Below are 20156 nucleotides of genomic sequence, written 5' to 3' on the forward strand. Positions count from 1 at the left end.
CACATGAAGGCAGTGCAGGCAACGCTTACCAGAAGCATTAGGCTCTCTCTGTGACACCCTGGGAAAATGTAACCAAATGGGTTTTGGCTTCGAATTCTTTCTGACAGCTTCAAGTCCATTAAAAATACATTAAATGTCAGTGAGAATTTTGCCACAGCACGTTGTTTTGCCAAGAGGAAAATTTGTTAAATCTGGCCATACATTTAAAGATTCTCTACAAAATCATTTCAAGTAACTTACTTTCATTGCTATGCAGAATGCTGTCGACTTTGGGAGTAGTGACTTATACAAACACACACACACACACACACACACACACACACACACACACACACTCTTACTGTTCTTTTTCTTCCCTTCTCTTAGTTTTGTATCTTGATGAGAAAGTTTCATGTGGAAAAGTCAAAGAGGTTCTCGTAAGTCACAGAACTATGGTTGCAATATCATAAGGAAGCCATTGTTTTAGAGTGGCGACTTTCTATTTTGATTTTTTTTTTTTTTTTGACCAAATGGTGTTGAGATCTGGATATTACCCTAATTTTTAAATTTAAAGAGAGAAGTGAAAAGGAGAAGCTATTTGGGATTTATTGAGATTTTATTTTATTATGTCATGCTCAGCATCATGTTTTATTTTATTTTGTTTCCTTCTTAGAAGAACAATTCTGCAGGGGAGTATTTCTTCTATAAGCATTTCACAAACAAGGCTCAGAAACGTCGGATAATTCTGGAGAGACCACAAAGCTAAAAAGGAACGGAAATGGGATTCTAACTCAGAAGATGCTTTGCCCACAAGTCAATGGTGAGCAAGAAACAAACACAAAGAAACTATTTGGATTTTTTAAAGAGTTTGTGATTTGCAGGGGGAGAAAGGGGGGCAGTAAGTGGGAGGACAGATGAATCAACCTTAGCCACGTGCTGGTTAATTGTTGATGCTGGGTGAAGGGTTTCACTGTGCAATTCTGCCCGCCTTTGTATATTTGAAAATTTCCAAAATTGAAGGTCAAACAAAACCAACTCCCTGCTTAAAGGCCACTGACAACATAGAAAATACTACATATAAATAATCTTTTGTGGTTTATAGAGCAGAGATGGAGTTTTAGAAAATGGAGAAAGAGCTAAGCTTCAATTCCTAGAGACATTTGTCAAAATACACCCACCTGTCTGGTCACGATACATGACGTGCACCTTCGCCTCTGCTTCTTGGAAAAGCCACCATTCTGCTGTTGGGCCCTGGGCTGCTTCTGAGGTTCTAGTCGCTACTTGTATTATTTCTAATTAGATTGAGGATTTATATCATGGGATATCAGTAGTGCTACTCAGGTTACTTTTTACCCTATCTGTATGCCCTTCTAACACTATCAAGAACTATGAGAAGACTGTGAATCTCACGGGTGGAAGAAAGCATCTTTCACTCCAGGGAAAGGACTGCTTTGCTTAATTTGAAAGACTACCTTTCCCTAAAACAGCGACAAAAGCTTTTCTAGGAAGAATAACAAATACGGAAAATCACCTCCATTGCTGTGGGCCATCATCAGGGCTTCCAAAGACGTTTCTGGAGTTATTTCTAACTGGCAGATCATTACTTTGGCTCTGCTAATGGTCCTGGCTGCTTTCTTCAGGTCTTCGGTATTCAAAAGTAAATTGGCTCCAGCCACTATAACAATGATGTTCTGGCCTATAAAGAATTTCCGCATAATTATATTAAAAACCAAGCAATGATATTCTGCAATATTACAATCACCCTTACAAGGTCATTATACTAAATGTGTTACAAGTATTAATTTTGACATTTCTAGGTGATTCAGGTGAAATTCTAGTTTTCCGCTGTATCTTTGTGGATCCCTGCTCTGTAAGATTAATATTATTGTCATCGTTTTGAGTAAAATAAAAAAAAATTCCCCTATCAATATTCTTATATACAAAGAAAACTAGCTGGAAGGTGATACCTAACAGTTAAAAATGATGGGTACAAAGCGTGTGGTAAAGATTCCAAATCCGAAATGACAGATGTCATAATGATGTCTATGAACAGGAGTAAACTTGCCCAACACTGAAAACCAAGGCTCTGTGGTACGCAGTCAGTTCGCGTGTGCACCTAGGATATTCTGAAAATCAAAACATGTTTTGTAATATGTAACAGATGGGAATTGTGCCAGATCACCTAAGGTCGAGAGAGGGATATTTGATTTAGGCTGCATCAGATCAAACAGAGGCAGAAGGGGCGCCTGAGTGGCTCAGTGGGTTAAAGCCTCTGCCTTCGGCTCAGGTCATGATCCCAGGGTCCTGGGATTGAGTCCCGTATCGGGCTCTCTGCTCAGCGGGGAGCCTGCTTCCCCCTCTCTCTCTGCCTGCCTCTCTGCCTACTTGTGATCGCTCTCTCTCTGTGTCAAATAAGTAAATAAAATCTTTTTTTAAGAAAGGCTATTTCTTGTTTTGTCTTTCTTTTTTTCCCTTTATTTTATTTTTATGTTTCTTAAATTCCACATACGAGTGAAATCATGAGGTATCTCTGTCTTTCTCTGACTGACTTATTTCCCTTAGCATGATACTCTCTGGCTCCATCCATGTTGTTGCCAATGGCAAGATTTTGTTCTTTTTTATGGCTGAATAATATGCCATTGTATGTATATAAAAGTCTATTTCTTGGGGCACCTGGGTGGCTCAGTGGGTTAAAGCCTCTGCCTTCGGCTCAGGTCATGATCCCAGGGTCCTGGGATCGAGTCCCGCATCGGGCTCTCTGCTCAGCAGGGAGCCTGCTTCCTCCTTTCTCTCTCTGCCTGCCTCTCTGCCTACTTGTGATCTCTGTCTGTCAAATAAATAAAATCTTAAAAAAAAAACAAACAGAAGCAGAAGTAAGAATCTTAAACACTCTTTACTTGGACCCACTCTCGAAAGTCCCACCTAAATGGGGGAAGAAGTGGGGGTACATTTTATCTGTGAGGTGAACTTTTAGGAGCTGTGCTGTCCCATTTGAGAGTCATGAGCTCAAGCCACATGTGGCCCTTGAGCACTTGAAATGTGTCTGGTCTAAATTGAGATGTGCTTCCATTGTAATCCATAGCAGATTTTATTTTTATTAAAAAAATTTTGTGGGGGCGCCTGGGTGGCTCAGTGGGTTAAAGCCTCTGCCTTCGGCTCAGGTCATGATCCCAGGTCCTGGGATCAAGCCCCACATTGGACTCTCTGCTCAGCGGGGAGCCTGCTTCCTCCTCTCTCTCTCTCTGCCTGCCTCTCTGCCTACTTGTGATCTCTGTCTGTCAAATAAATAAATAAAATCTTAAAAAAATTTTTTTTTATTATGTTCATTTAGCCAACATTCAGTACATCATTAGTTTTCGAGGTGGTGTTCAATGATTCATTAGTTGTGTATAATCCCAGTACATAGAAGATTTTAAAGACTGAGTACAAAAAAAAAAAAATAAGGAAGACAAAATATCTCACTCGTTTTTAGGAACATTTTGATTACATGTTGAAAAGAATATTTTCGATATATCGGGTTAAGTGAGGATATTAAGATTAATTTTACCTATTTCTTTTGACTTTTTAAAATGCGGCTCATGGAAAATTTCAAATTATGTCTGTGGCTTGCATGATATTTCTTTTGGACAGCTCTGATCTAGAGGGACGAGTTGTAGCAGTCATTTCTTTTTTGTGCTCCAGGCTGCTCGTGCTGATCTTGTATAGACATGTCCTAAAATTACCTCTGAACACAGAACACATGCTAGCCTATCATCTTACCACAGATGTGTCTCTTGGCCACAAGGAGGACTTAATAAAGTGGGGATGGTTTAGCATAAACCCAATCTTGGTACTGGAAAAATTCAAAGTACCCACACACTGAAAGACAGCCTTCTCCTTCCTTTTCTCCTTCAGTGACCTCATTCTCTCTGCTAGAGTCGACTGGTGTTTCTGTGTTGCTGATTCCTGGATCTATGTTTCTGGCCTGGCTGAACTGACGACAGCTGTCCGGTAGACACGGCCAGATGGCAAGACCATTCATGCCACCAATTTAACTTGTCAAAACTGAACTCCTTACTTTACCTTGCTACTCATTCCTTCACTTAAGGGAGCCGATGGTCCCCTCTCTGGGGATTTGTGTTAGCTCTTCTAGGACAATCTATAGTCTCAAGGGTATTACCATGTGCGATAAATAAATCAGACAAGTTCTAGCGTAACAGGCACTCAATACACAACATTAAACTACATCTTTGCATGGAAAGTGTAGTTTCTTGCAACATTGGTAAGGATGAAATGGAACTCAAAGATATCCCTAGAACACAAAAAAGGTTGAAGACGGGGAATGAACTGCTGTTGGCGGCAATGATTACTTAAAATGTAGCTTTAAGTAATGAACACAGACGGTCTATTGTTAGAGTGAAAAATTTAATCTGCTTTAAGTGGAATACATTTTTTTAATTGTTGTTATTGCCACTTTGGGATCGCGAGAGCAGAGCTAAAAATACTGTATCTTCTGTGAGAAACGATTGTATGAAACTATATTACAAATCAAAGACATATTCTGACAAATCATAATTCCACAAAATGCATGCTGATTGCCCACGATGCCCCAGGTTCTGTCTGAAGTGTCTCATGAAATGCTTGGTTCTTAATTCTGAATTAAAGAATTTCACATAGGTTTAAAAAAATTTTTTTTTTTAATATTTAAAATAGTTGGCAGAAATGATGAAAAGTTTACTGGAGGGTAAAGGGAAGTTACTGTTTTTCAAGATGAATGTTTTACCTGTCGCAAGGCCCTGTGACAGACAGACATAGTTGTATATATAGACTTTTGAAGGTTGATTGCAATTTAAAGAGCAGACAAAATTGAACACTAATGCTAACTTAGAAGTAATTAGTTGCTGCCATTTGCTCAGTAAATATTCTATAAATATGATTCATTAACTTCTTTGTGCACCTATCTACTTACATTTATTTACCTAGTATAAGTGAAATGACAGATGAATACTTAACTGCTTTTAGAGACAAATACCAAAGCTGTATTCACAAGAAGGATAATGGGACGTTTCACCATATAAATATTATTCGGAGGCAACTGTAACACTTTCCGTGTATTGGATGGCCAATTTTATATTTAAATGATCAAGTTGGGAAGTACACATAAAGGGAAACATGCATAGTTAGATGGGCAGGACCACACTTGAGGCCTTGGGGCGGTGGGTATGGTAAGAGACCCATAGGATTACGGTAAAAATCGATGCTCCTGCTCTAGTTCTGGACACGAACTGCTTCACGAAATGACACTTCAATATGCGAAACACGTACCTTCGTTATTGACAATTATAGACGCAGTTCCTGTAGCAGCATCTTGAGTCTGATATGCAAATTCTAAAAGAAAAAAGAAATTACAATCATGTACACACAGCCTGGCATGGATAATCTCTTTTAGCGATTTCAATGCACCACTCATCTTTGGAAAAACTTTTTAACCTTTAACCATCTGGAATGATAAAAGAAATAAGCAATTAGCGCTAATTTATACCCATCACCTCTACAGTGAGGAAGACCGAAGCCTTTACGCTTAGTTGCACCTTTGCTCTACATTATGAACAACCCCCCTTCCAATTCATCCACATTATTCATAGAGGATACATGTGCATTTTTCTAGACCATCACATTTCTTTTCTTCAGTGAAAGAAATGATAGACTTGAGAGATTAAAGGTCAAACCTATACAATGAACTCAGTTGCATTTCTTCATAAGCTTTGCATCTCATCAAGAATCATGGTCTGGAGTGTAAATGGCAATGTTGATCAGGCGGCCTTTCGCAGCAGCAAAATAGTCTTGAAATGGAGCCAAAGACCTGCATTCTACTCCTGCCTCTGGCTCCAACTGGCTGTGTGCTCTTGGACACATTGAGAACCAATCTGGCCTTCAGTGTCTCTTTTGTGCAACGATGGCATCAGCTTCAGTGGTTTCAAAGATCATTTCCAGCCGTGACATTCAATAACTTTTCTTAAAATATCTTTTGTGAACGCAGCACCTGTTTTCTCTTGTCACCTGCTTTTGGAAACATTTCTACAAGATGAAGGAAGGTTTGTAACCTCTTATCATTTTATTCCCATCTGGAGGAATATACATGAAAGAATTAACCAAACGACATTTAAGTAAGACAAGACAAGTCTGCGCATAAAAATTCTCTGGCCACCAGAGGAGGATCTAATAATTCTATTCTATATTCAACTGTTCTTGTAGCCAGATCCCAGGGGAAAGTCATAAAAAGTAACTTTAAAAAAGATGCAATTTTACCTGTAGAAATATCGTTCTGTTTTAAGTTTTCTATATAATCATTGCCAAACGAATCTTTGCCAACCTGTACCAAAAAAAAAAAAAAAAAATGATGAATGTTAGATCTTTTACATTTAGTAAAATGCTACAATGTAGCTTTTAGAATACTTAGCATTTTAAAAGGGCATATCTGCACAGTACTTTATAAACATTAGCTAATTAATCTTCTTAATGTAAGATGCTAAACTTGATTTCGGCCCAAAGAATTGTTCCACTTACATCCTACCTAAAACGTGAAGCATTTAATGACTGTCACGAGTTCTAGAACTTTGCTCTCATTTTGATCTGTTCGTGTGGAAACTCCCACTAAGACAGAGCTGTCTACAATCAACAGTCCTCAATATTTATGGAGAATCTCAGTTGTTTGTACTTCACTATAAACGAGAGCATCTTTGTAATGACTTGCCTGGTGTTTTGGAATCTTCTTATCTGACACAGGATAGGGTAGAGAAGAGGGAACTGAAAAAGCCCTCGATAACTTGGGTAACTGGGTATCATGGAAGTCTGTTGCTTTTGCCTCCTTGCCTGCATTCTGGTAATGATACTTCGGTTCTCTCCTGGGACACCCATTCCTCTTCCATTCATGGGCAAGGTGGTTAAGGTGCCACATCTGTTACAATCAGTAATCCCATGTTTGCCACATTGTTGCCACCCAGACTCCATAGTTTACCTTAGGGTTCACTCTGGTGTTGTACACTCTATGTGTTTTGACACACGTATAGACAGGTTATCCACCATTATTAGTATTATCTTTTTAAAGACTTTATTTATTTGACAGACAGAGATCCTAAGTAGGCTGAGAGGCAGGCAGGCTGGGGGGGGACAGGCTCTCTGCTGAGCAGAGAGCCCGATGTGGGGCTTGATCCCAGGACCCTGGGATCATGACCTGAGGCGAAGGCAATGGCTTACCCACTGAGCCGCCCAGGTGCCCCGGTTATCCACCATTATAGTATTATCCAGAATGGATCCCTGTGGCAAAAACCCTCTGTGCTCTGCCTGTTCATCCCTCTCTCTGTCCAAGCCCCGGCAACCACTGATCTTTCTACTGTCTCCATAGTTTTGTCTTTTCCAGAATGCCATATCATTGGAATCATACAATACATAACCTTCTTAGACTGGCTTCTTTCACTTAGAAAATACATCGAAGTTTCCTCCATGTCTTTTTGCGGCTTAATCACTCATTTGTTTTTAGTGCTGAAAAATGTTCCGTGGTACAGGGTGGACTGTGGTTTATCCATTCACCCACTGAAGGACACCCTGAGTTGCTTTTTTTTTTTTTTTAAAGATTTTATTTATTTATTTGACAGAGATCACAAGTAGGCAGAGAGGCAGGCAGAGAGAGAGGAGGAAGCAGGCTCCCCGCTGAGCAAAGAGCCCGATGCGGGGCTCGATCCCAGGACCCCGGGATCATGACCTGAGCTGAAGGCAGAGGCTTTAATCCACTGAGCCACCCAGGCGCCCCCCCCTGAGTTGCTTCTAAATGTTGGTAATGAGAAATTAATGTGCTGGCTTTTGTGCGGATGCCCGATTTTATTTTTATTTTACTTTAATTTTAGTGTAGTTAATGTACAGTGTTATATTGGTTTTCCTCCTATTTTATTTTAAATTTTAACCAGCTGTCACCATTTAAGTATTAGTGGACTTCACAAAAACAAATTTCCAGGAGGTCCTGAAAATCCTGAGGTTCTGGTAACACTGGGCCCACATTCCTGCAAGGCCACCCCAGCTGGAACTGCCCCAAAGGTGAGTGCATGCTCTCCAGACCACAGCCCCCACCTGGCCTCCTGTAATTTATGTTACCTGCCTGGCACCTGTTGGCTTTGGGCTTGCCACTCCTGAACTACTATCTCTCTGTCCCGCAAGTGAGCACTTCAATGGATGATGTATCTGTCCGGGTCTCAGCCACTCCTGGTGTGCTCTGCTTTTCCACAGAAAATCGCTCCTCTCTGGATATATCAATAGAAAGAAACCTACAGGTTTACTTGGGTCAAGATCCTCAATGAGTGATGAGAAAACTTCCTGGTGAGATCCTGGATTGTCTAGATCAGGGGTTGGAAAATTTTCTTTTCTAAAGGGCCGGAGAGATAATAGTTTAGACATTTTGGGCCAGATCGTCTCTTTTGCAACGATTCAGCTCTGCTGTTGTAGTGTGAAGGCAGCCAAAGAAAATCTGTAGACAAATGGATGTGGCTGTGTACCAATAAAACTTTATAAAAATACATGGTAGGCAAGATTTGCCCCATGGGTGGTAGCGTGCTGACCCCTGATTTAAATGCCACCTCTAAGAACTTCTTCCTCAAAGGACATTTTTCCCTGTGCTCCTTTCCCGGCAGAAATGCGGATTAGGCAATAATCTGGAAAGATATATAATAATTTCTTTTTTAAAAAAAATATTTTATTTATTTGACACAGAGAGAGATCACAAGTAGGCAGAGAGGCAGGCAGAGAGAGAGAGGGAAGCAGGCTCCCCACTGAGCAGAGAGCCTGATGTGGGGCTTGATCCCAGGACCCTGAGATCATGACCTGAGCTGAAGGCAGAGACTTAACCCACTGAGCCTCCCAGGAGCTCCTATAATAATTTCTTATTAGCAGAATTTCTATCTCTACAATGAAGAGCGTCCACTAGAAAGCACTGCCATGGGGGAGAGCTCCCTGGTTGAAGGACGTCATCTATCAACGGTTTTCTTCATGGAAGGCTGACCATTCATCAACCAAAGCATCCCATTTCTTAGGTCAAAGATTCATACCAGAAACTAATTGTTTTCTCTCTCTCTCTCTCTTTTTTTAAAACATCATTTAGCTGTCTTCCATGGGCAATCAAGACACTACAGAGTTGGGAAGGCATCGTTATGAGAATGTTGTAGGGATTAAAGGAAGGCCATTCTTAGGCATGTGGGGCCTGGTACAGATTAGAGCGAAGAAACTTCTCCCCCCTTTCCTATCAGTTTAATACAGGAGAAATCAGTACCACCCACTCCCCCGCCGGGAAAAATCTGTTTAAGGTGAATTTCAAAGGCATGTTTGATAAATGGTGTGGTGATATAAACATTAGGAAGTGCAGGGATTAGAAAGATTGGTTGGAAGGGAGGAGAAAACCAAAAAGCATGCGGTTTTGCCCTCCAGAAACTGTCAGAGGGAAAATAAGACCAGGCAGCTGTCCCGCCAAGTGGAATATTGCCCCCATCCGAGGCGAAATTAGGAAGGGATGGCATGCTCACGGTAACTGCATTTTGCAGGCTTGCTGCAGTGGTATTTTATTTTTAATTTTTTTGTGAGGCTTGAACCACGACCCTGAGATCAAGACCCATGAGGTCAAGACCTGAACTGGGATCAAGAGTCAGATGCTTAACCAACCAGGCCCCCCAGGCGCCCCATGCTGCAGTCCTGTTCCTCCTCCTGGAGTCCTCTGATGGTCTGCGCCCCCTGGCACACTGATGGTTCCAGTTTTAGTCCAACAGTGACTTCCTGGCAAACCTGTTGGCTGACGTTCTAACTCTATGTGAGACTTGGAACAAACATACTTTGCCTTCGCCCTCTTGGATATTCCCATGACAGAAATAAAAATCTGGTAACTAAAAAATAATGGCAAAGTAACACCACTGCTGAGGATCAAGAGAAGGCAACCTCAGCTCCGTGAACTTGGCCTCAGGGTCATGGTGACACATTCCCAAGTAAAAGAACTGATGAGAAGCCTCCGAACAGGAAGGCAATATTCACATTTCTGTTGTGTAAGTCAGAAGCCCCTTCCCGACCCCTGTGGTTTGGGGCAAGCCGCTCTAATGGCCTCTTGGTCTCAGTCTCCTTATCTAGAAAGTCACAGCAAGTTTGCTGCAGGGATGAAATAACACGCGTGAAGCAGGTTGACAACTGTGAAGGATTCAGTAATGGCTTGGCACTATCAATGTCACGGCCATCGTCCCCATCCTCATCATCACCAGGGCAGTCCTGTTGCCACAAGGGCTCCTTCCCTTGCAGGGAGGGCACGGCTCCTGCTGCTTAGATTCAATCTTTCTTTTTTTCTTTTAATTTATTTATTTACAGAGAGAGAGATCACAAGTAGGCAGAGAGGTAGGCAGAGAAGCAGGCTCCCTGCTGAGCAGAGAGCCCGATGCGGTGCTCGATCCCAGGACCCTGGGATCATGACTCGAGCCGAAGGCAGAGGCTCTAACCCACTGAGCGACCCAGGAGCCCCAGAGTCAATCTTTCTTATAAACTACATTCCTGCCTATCTGGTTCTCCCTGGTGCTTCCAATTCGTCCTGCTGCTCCCTATTTTCAAACCGAAGAGTACCTGGTCATGGAAGCAAGCATGTGGGTGCACTGAATTATTTTAAAAATAAGACCGTATTACTATTATTGTAATGAAAACATAACGTCTGCATTAATGGTGAAACTAATGCTGTTTAATGTAACCAGGTATCCTGTTACTTCCGTGAGACTAACACAGCCAACCGTGAGCATGTCTGTGTCTCAGACATACCTATTTATTATAGCGAAATGTGGGCAAAAAGCAGCAGAGATCTGAGGCCTCTTTTTTCTTTCTGCATTACAGAGTAGCACGGATGCTTTGGGCAACGTCATCCTAAAAGAATGCCCTTTTCCCTGTTTCCCCACCCTCAAACCTCTCACGCAATCATTTATTCTGCTGGATTGACTTTAAAAAAGGTCAAGAGGAGCGAACACCTTCCAAACCCCTTTGGCTTCTTCTGCCTCAAATATAAGCCTCTTCCCCAGGAACTGGAAATTCATAACCAGAAATCAGAGAGGTGGGACCCAGGCTAAGGTGTCACGCATTGCCTCATTGAGAGCTGGGCGAAAGTATCTTGAAAATCACAGTGAATGACACAAATGGAATGATCTGTAATGACTGTGAATGAAAATCACAGTGAAGAATTCTTGAATACTACCTCTGAAACTAATGATCTGGCTAACTGAATTAAAATTAAGAAAAGAAAAAAGAAAAAAAAAATCACAGTGAATGATTTCAAACGGTCCTTGAAACAAAAAGGACTTGACATCGTAATTCCAGAGGAGAACCTCTTTAGGTATTTTTGGAGGCTTCTCTGTCTTCCCAGTCACATTTGCCTCTCAAATTGATAAGAGAACTTTAAGTGTAAGTATCTCGGCCGTAAAAGCAAAATAATTCGACTGGGAGTCAGGAAACTTGGAATTGAATTTCAGTTCTGCCATTATTGGGCTAGTTAAAATTCTTTACGTTTTGGCGGCAAACTGTTCCACCTGAGCCAGATAGAGTGGGACTGGGGTGAGTTCTGTCCCGCAGGTAGGAAACCGGTAGTTCTCAGTCTTCGCTGAGTGTTAGAGCTCCCGAGCAGCTTACATACATCCTGGTGCCCAGGTGACACCGAAGATCAATGAAAGCAGCCCCTGTGCAGGTGGGACCGTGGCCCACGCCCCCGGTGATGACAATGTATGCCTCCAGCTGAGGCCCACGGGCTTGCAGGATAAACACTGGGAGAGTGTGGGTGAAGCTTTGTGTGAAAGAAACGAGGAGGGAGAGAGGTTCTGCCTGGCGTTACCTTGGGAAGTCAAGTAAGTGGGAACACATAGTGTGGCCGACAGAGTCTGCCTGGGGCGAGGGGCCCAATGGGGACCAATACGGGGATCAAGGGATCGTAAAGCTACAAACATTGCCAAGCATGTGTTTGTGGCAGGCGAGAATTCTACCACTGAGCCACCAATGCTAAGCGTGTGTTTGTGGACTCTGGTCTCATTTTCATGTCACCAGGCTTGCCTCCCCTTATTCTGTGGGCTTCTAACACTCGTATTTGGCAAAAATCATTGGATTTCTCTGTTCTACAGAGTGGTCAGCGGAAAGGCACTATTAACTTGATGTTATCAAGTATTCCTACTAGATATCACTAAATATTTAATTGCATACCACCTTATATTGTTTGCCTAAACAATCATCCTAGAAGTCTAGCCTTCCTAAAACCTTATAGGAGACTCTAGCTTGGCCTGTATTATTCTTCCTTAAGCCCCGAGCATGAAATGTGTTCTGTACATATCTGGTCATCTTAGTTGCCTGTCTGTTCATTTCTCTTGGCCCATCTTATCATTTTTAAAAGATTTTAATTATTTGGCAGAGAGACAGCGATCACAAGTAGGCAGAGAGGCGGGGGGGGGGGTGCGGGGGAGGAAGCAGGCACCCCACTGAGCAGAGAGCCTGATGTGGGACTTGATCCCAGGACCCTGAGATCATGACCTGAGCCAAAGGCAGAGGCTTAACCCACTGAGCCATCCAGGTGCCCCCAATCTTATTCTTAAAAGGACATGATTACAGGCACTCAGATTGTCCTAGCTATGGCTGCCAAAAGGTCCTACACAAGGTTTTGCTCCTAATAGACCCCTGAAAGGCATTCCTATACTCTTCCAGTAGCAACAGAGAAATATGTTGGGCAGAAGGATTCTGGGAAAAGCACACAGAATGAGGTAGCCTGGGTAAGCCTGTTCCGGGTGAAAGAAGCCAGGTCATCGGCAGTTATGAACAACCACTTGCACTTAAGCCAAGGCAACTTCTACAACCCCAGGCTCAGCTCTTCCCGGAGGCTTGTAGAGTCGTGCAGTTGACTAGAACTTTCTGCAATGCCGAAATGCCCTCTCTCTCTGTGCTACCCCAAACAGGCACTTGAAATGTAGCCAGTATGACAGAACAACTCAATTTAAAATTTTATTTTAATTACATTTAAATCCAGCCACATATGGCTAGTGGCTGCCATCTTGGCTAATGCAGCTATAGAGAGACGTAAGTTAGAATCATGGAAAACAGCAGGTCAGGTCAGGAGTAAGACCTTTTCCTCCAGCTAAGGGTCCTGAGGTATTTCCTTCACTTTTACCACAGAGAAGGCTCTCTGCATTGAGAGAGAGCCCGTCAGTGGCTTCCACAGTCCAGAACTGTGATCTAGTGCTGAGGAAGGTGACTGCAGTTAGCGCTACCATATAGTGAAGGTCTACATTTCAAAATGGTTGCGGAGGGGTGCCTGGGTGGCTCAGTGGTTAAAGCCTCTGCCTTTGGCTCAGGTCATGATCTCAGGGTCCTGGGATCGAGTCCTGCATCGGGCTCTCTGCTCAGCAGGGAGCCTGCCTCCTCCTCCTGTCTCTCTCTGCCTGCCTCTCTGCCTACTTGTGAAATGTCTGTCAAAAAAAAAAAAAAATCTTTAAAAAAAAAATGGTTGCGGAATGGGCTGCTTGGAATCCTTGAAGAGTATAAAAATAGTAGAAATTCTAGGGATTCCATCTGTTGACATATAGCTGAGGTAAATAAAACCTAGAGGACTAAGATATCTTACCCAAGGTCACATGAAGTTGAATATTTCTGCTAAAAAAAGTTATCACTTATAATAAAACAGGTTACCAGTTATCAGTTCTCAAAGTTAGAATGCACAGAAATATAATTAACACTAAAACCAAGCTGAGTGCAACTTAATCTTTGTGATTCAGGACAGAAGAATAGAAAAAATTCCCGTTGTTCAAGCTAGCTGGTGGTTTAAATCCTATCTAAATGGGGATAATGGCCTTTAACATACAAAATTAATGTCACAGTCCCCATTTATGAGTTCCACTTATCTAACAGGGGAGGTGGGAGAATGTAAGAGCTGGTTGGTGGTAATCCAATTTTCTTCCAATCTTCCTATATGAGACCCATACTGTTTATTTGCTTAGGATCCTAGGGTACCCCATATTTGGACACATTGCCAGGCATTCCAATCAATAGAGCCATTAGTTTTAGCCAGTTGTCCTTCAGCCAAGTTCAGGAAAGGACAAATTTCACTTCGTTAATATATAACGTGGGAAGCGCTGGTGACTACTTTTGATCTTGGAAAACTAAATCTTAATGCACGAGCAGCTGACGGTCCCACAGTAATCTAACAGACAATCTAACTTCTTTGGTTAAGATGATGAGTCCTCTAATACAGTCCATCTGTAGTGAAGTCTGTTTTTCTTTTTTCATTTTCAATCTACTGTGGACTAATAGTTCTGTAAAATGCAACAACACTGAAATAAAAACAGGAAGAAGAGTCCTACAAAATACCAGGCTTAATTTATTATTACTATTACATTCATCAGCTATAAACATTATTCTGTCAAATGCTGTAACTGTTGCTAATTGCTTACTCATAATTCCTGTACTGTTCAGACCAGTGACCGTTTGCAGTCTGGCCCGAGGACCAGACTTTGGGCAGCGTCACTCTAGTATCTATCCATTCTGCAAGGAAAACACACAGGTGATTGTACTACAGAGGTGGATTTTTTTTTCTTTTTAAAGGAAGCTCTACGCCTAGTGTGGGGCTTGAATTCACGACCCCAAGATCAAGAGTCACGTGCTCTACCGACTGAGCCAGCCAGGCGCTCCTAGAGAGTGTTATGTTCGAGGAAAGTAAGATCAGCTAATTGGTTGAGGGTCTCCCCACTTGGCTCATTTCAGATCTGGGTCATTTTGGGCCATGCCTGTTCAGGGCTTCTTCCCACCACATAAGAAGCAGGGTCTTTGGGCTGAGACTGGGCCACTGCATCTTGAGCTCTTTTTTTCTACCCTGGCCCTCCTGAGCAGCCCGTTTCAGATATCAAGAACTAACATTTAGTTTGAATGGAATGATGGAGGAGGAAACACTTAAGAAAATCAGGTGAAGTCCTATGAAAGGTAGCCTCACAGACTCTTTGTCCTGCTAAGAAGACTTTCATTTTCTTTGATCTCTGCCTGGATTTGTAATCTGAAAATATTACTTCCAATTCTCCTTGGACTGTGGCCTTGGGCCCGGTGAGTACTGACTATACCACTCTTTAATGACTTGAAGTGTTTCATGATTACATGTTTCCCTTGATGCACATTGATGGGCTCCTGCTTAACAGTCCTTGTCTCTATATCTTGGCAGATAAGTCCCTTGAGCACGATATAAGCTGTTTGGCATGTGGCATCAAATGGTCTTACTTCCCCTGAGCTTGGATTTTGGTTTGTTGTAGGGGGTGGTAGATTGAGTTAATGTGGCCAAGAAAACCGCAGGAAATTTTCTACCTGTTTTTCTTTTACTCCGTCTGTTCATTTTTATCTTGAGTAATTTCATGATTTTGGTTTCTACTTGGAATTTGTCATCTTAAAAAAAACTGCTATCCAGCAGTTTGGCTACTTTGCTTAATGAGAATATACTTAACCATAGAAAAATATTGTGATGGATGGATAACAATAGCTTCTATTATAAAAAAGATACTTTTTCTTTTGAAGAAGTCTAAGAATATTATGCAATTTGTTTAGGCTTAAAGAAATCTATGTCTAAAGATTCCAGGTTGTCTAAGCAAAGTCACCCCACGTGGGTTTTGGCTGAAGCCAAGTTTTCTCATCCTCTCTGTACGGACACCCACACTAAAGCCGACTGCAGGGCGTTAATGGCCGCTGGCTGCCTCGGGGCATCGAGGGTATGAACAGCTTGCCCAGTTGTACAGGTGCTACCCTAAACTGTCATACGCAGACCAGAATAAAACAAATAGGACCTCTGCTTTATCAAACTCCTGACTCTACCATTTCCCCAAATACAGCCCTCTGCTGTCTATTCCTCTCACATCCACTCCTGACGGTTGCATGATTCACTTCCCAAGTTCAGTTCCACAACTCAAATATTTTCTATTTTGCGTTTCTCTTTGCCTCAAATTCAACAGACCCAAAATAACACCAATCTCAATCTTCGAGTTGGATGAGATCCCAGGGGACATCCAATTTTGACTTTCATGGCTACATGAATAGCATTTATGAAGCTTCCAAGAGGGGTTCTCTAATCCCTCCTGTTACGGCTCCAGCTCGAGGGAACTCCTCTCTTCCCAGAGCAGCCATTTTTGGTACTTCGCTTCCAATACCAATTCTCTGTCCATGTTTTCCCAGCCGGCAAATATCCTCCTCTTTCCAGTTCCCAAGCCCTGTTAAGTCCGCACCATCCGATGAGACCCCAGACCCTTCATTTCTAATCAAGCATAGGATTGTCAGGCCTATGGCTCCCTCTCCAAGCCCCACAGTTCCTAGCATGCACTAGGTCATCAGTAATTAATGGCTGATTAGTTGACACTTAAAATCAAGAGTTCAACCTTAGAAGATGCGCGTTTCTTACTTTGAACCTTGTGCTTCGTGGGATGTTTTTGACCTAAGAGCTAGATGAGAATTTCATCAGGTTAATCATAAATTAGAAATAAAACTACAGTTGATTAGCAGATGAAATGATAATTGTATAGTTTGTACATCATTGAAAGACTCCCGTGGAGAGAAGAGTGCTGTAGGCGATGGGAAATGACATTGCAGAGAAATATTGGTGAAACTGACCCAGCTCACAGGAGCGAGCTCATTCTTTGAAATTTCTCAGATTCTTCTTATCCTTTCCTGTGCAGACTGAGTCTAGCTTTCCTAAAATGAACTTTCGTGTTCTACCAGTAATGCTAGCATCTTAAAATTTCATTAAACATGCAAAACACTGAACCTTTGGTAGCCAATTTTATTTTCAAATGATTTCAGTCAGATGGCTAGCAAGAAGGACTACTGTATTTTATATGCCATTTCCTTATATACCTGAAAACAGAACTATGCTTAAGGATTAGTTATGGGTAGTTCATTAAGGCCCAGATTCCTTTCTGATCCAAGAGCTAGCATTAGAAGAAATAGCTTAGAGATGAGTGAATCACCAGTTATTAGACCAAATTTCCAAAAGCTGCGCTGTAGCAAAAATTGCTAAAAACAGGATGACTTCTGCTGTTTAGAAGCTGGACTGTAGAAAGCCTGTGGGGTAGGCAAATTCCTCTCCCTTCTCACCCTTCACTTAGAAGCGCAGTAAGTTAAAGGAATGCAGCATTACACTACTTCCCGGAGGATTCAGTGAGGGAGAAATGAATATGAAGGATAAGGAAAAGGACTCTCTCCTATTTCAATCTGTAACAACACAAAACAGATACTCAAGCACGTGTGAGCACAAGCATGTTCATGGCAGTACCGTTCGCAGCAGCCAGAAGGTGGAAACCGCTCAGGTGTCCATCAACAGACAAGTGGGTAGACAGATTATGGGCTGTACAATGGGACATTATTCTGCCAGAAAAGGAATAAATAGATCCATGCTATAAGGCAGATGAACCTGGAGAACATTCTGCTAAGTGAAAGAAGCCAGACACAAAATGCCATGTATCCTATGATTCCATTTAGAGGAAATATCCAGAATAGATCAGTCCACAGAGACGAATGCAGACTGGTGGATGCCAGGGGCAGGAGGTGGGATGGGGGAGTGGAGGGAGACTGCTTCATGATAAGGGGTTTTACTTCGGAATCCTAGGAATGTTCTGGAACTAAGAGAATGGTGGTTGTCCAACACTGTGAATGTACTAAATGCTACTGAATTGTTCCCTTTAAAATCGTTAAAAAATAAAAACAATCAAGTCTTAAAACCAGACCCTTGCCTCTAGAATTCTCTCCACCATGTTTTACACTTACCTTGCATACCATGGATGTCTTTGCTCCAAGCCTGGCAGCTTGGACACACTGGTTGGCACCTTTCCCTCCGAAGCCAATAAAAAACTTATGTCCATGGATGGTTTCTCCAGTTTTGGGCAAACGAGAAGTAAGACTGCCATAATTTAAAAAGAGAAGGAAAAAAAAAAGGCACATCAATTTAAGTTCTTCAGAAGAGAGAGGGAAGGTTCTCTGATGGGAGTCTAGTTCTAGCAATCAGAAATGCAAGCAGAAGCAGAGTAGATCACTTTTTCCTTTAAGATAGCATGTGGCAGTTGGCATCACGACCCAGAATGCATCTGCTGACAGGATGTCTTTCTGTCCGCCCCCCCCCGCATTCTGCATGGTCCCACAGCCGCGCTACTGGAGAGCCACTTCAGATGACAGTTTCTAGTGCCTACTGCATCAGGGGTACTCATGCGTGCCTCCATTTTCCATTGTGGGGAGCTCTTACAGGGAAGTCCCTTCTGATTCTCACTTCCCAGCGCCCAGCACAGACCTTTATTCACAGTGGGATAAGTTAATGTGTGTTTCTGTACAGGTTTATCTGGTCACTTTAACAAGAAGCAGGAAGCATACCAGGGTTCTGGTAACCATGCTGAGGACCTAAGGAGAAGAGGGAAGTTGCAATTCTAGGCACTCAGGAATCCCATCTGTTTCCTGGCAGGTGGGGCAGGAGTGGGTTATGACTTCGATGGCACGATCAAGTCGTAGTCTCAGTCCATCCTGTATCCCACCCATTTCAGGTACTAACTCAAAAAGAGCATCTAAGCATCTATTCTTAAAAAATGGAGTCTAGAGAGCTAAGTTTAGTTGAAAATTTTTACTATAGAAAATTTCAAACCTATAAAACTAGGGAAAACAGTACATTGACTTCCCTAGCCCCAAGCACTCATCCCCCAGATTCAACCACTGTCAACTCCTAGCCAACCCTGCTTCAGTCTCTACTTTCGTGGACTCCTCCAAGAGCGAAGGAGTTTTACTCACCTGTTACTCCCTGGTGAAAGTAGTAGCAGAGGAGACAAAAAGTCAGAGTGAAAGGTTTTCTCTAGGGTATGATTTTCATAACATTAAAGTGGAAGATGTGAAGAAACAACATCTTTGAGGGACAGAAGATGTGAAAATGGAGAGAGTCCTGTGTGTAAGGGTAAGTGAGGAAGATGGGCTTGAGTAGCATGAGGACTGGATGGCCACAAAGAAGTGGGCTGAGGGCCAGATGGAGTGCCGGCAGGTGTGACCAAAAAAGGTTAAGTAGCTTTAGATGGGAAAGAAAGGCCAAGAGGGGAGTTCACGAGAGTAAGTCGATTGAGAACCTACTCTGTTTTGGCAGATCTGAAATTTACATTCATTTCCCACCTAGCCTGTGATCTATTTAAAACCAGTCTCTTACGCCTAATGTTAGAGTACCAGGACAATGCCAATTCCTACAGGTCACTAAGAGCCTGTTTGTAATGGAATGACTTATGACCGATGCTAGTAACTCACAATGGTGTTGATAATGACCAAGTTCAACCTGGGCACCTCCTTTATGTGGTTCTAAAAGTCTCAGGAGATTGGCTAAACTACTCCATTCCCTAGCACTGCAGTGTCAAATATGGTTATTTGAGATTCAAGAGAGACTCATCAATAATTTGAAAACATTCTATTCCACTCCTCCCCTTTTCAGTGCTATTTTTACCTCCTATTCTAAATGCATTTATAGTACTGATGAAAAAAATATCCAGCTACAAGTTCACTTCTGAAAAAGGTACTCAATCAAGAGAAAAATGGTTTTAATGTAATGTTATTATCCTGTCATTTAATTTAGCAGTGACAAGTGATGATGAGATTTTGATTTGCATCAGAAATCTTAAACATTTTAGGATTCTGTTATGAACAGGCAATGATGACTAATCTGTGCGACTGAGTAACTATGTGAATTCTTGGCTTATTGACGCTGTTACCAACAACATCCATAACAATTTTAAAAAGAAAAAATATCCAGTGTGGCTAAAAACAGGCCAAATAACTGAATTAGTAAGATGGTCGGTATAGAAACTTACGACTTTCACTATATTTATAGTTAGGTCTGGGTCACAATACTCTGGTTTGAATCAAGTGTATTTTTTATTATTGGCTGTGGGAAGTCATGAAAAATAGATCAGCAGATGATTATTGGGATGTGTATGTATGGGATGGAGGAGTGAAATCAGGGGTACAGTGTTATGTGTTTGATGTGGGAGCAGATGGCTGGGATTTCAACTCCTTTCTAAACAATTTATATTAACACAAGCACTGTACTAATTTAGCCATCACTGAAATTTCATCACTGAAATTTCTCCCTCCTTGGGAATTGTACTCTTTTCTTTCTGCATTTATGT

General features: G+C 42.1%; 1 protein-coding gene across 1 annotated transcript in view; it reads right to left on the reverse strand.

The window, feature by feature from the left end:
- Window positions 1–20156, reverse strand: part of LOC111139279 (ribokinase) — an 86584-nt gene that overhangs the window by 52196 nt on the left and 14232 nt on the right. The window contains exons 2-5 of the mRNA XM_022491516.1: window positions 17779–17911; window positions 6268–6331; window positions 5284–5346; window positions 1511–1675 (exon numbers count right to left, since the gene is read on the reverse strand). Of these exons, the coding sequence (XP_022347224.1) occupies window positions 1511–1675; window positions 5284–5346; window positions 6268–6331; window positions 17779–17911 (425 nt within the window). The remainder of the gene's footprint in view (window positions 1–1510; window positions 1676–5283; window positions 5347–6267; window positions 6332–17778; window positions 17912–20156) is intronic.

The sequence above is a fragment of the Enhydra lutris genome, unplaced genomic scaffold (assembly GCF_002288905.1).
Source record: "Enhydra lutris kenyoni isolate GAN:26980312 unplaced genomic scaffold, ASM228890v2 scaffoldscaffold98, whole genome shotgun sequence".
Classification (NCBI taxonomy): Eukaryota; Metazoa; Chordata; class Mammalia; order Carnivora; family Mustelidae; genus Enhydra; species Enhydra lutris.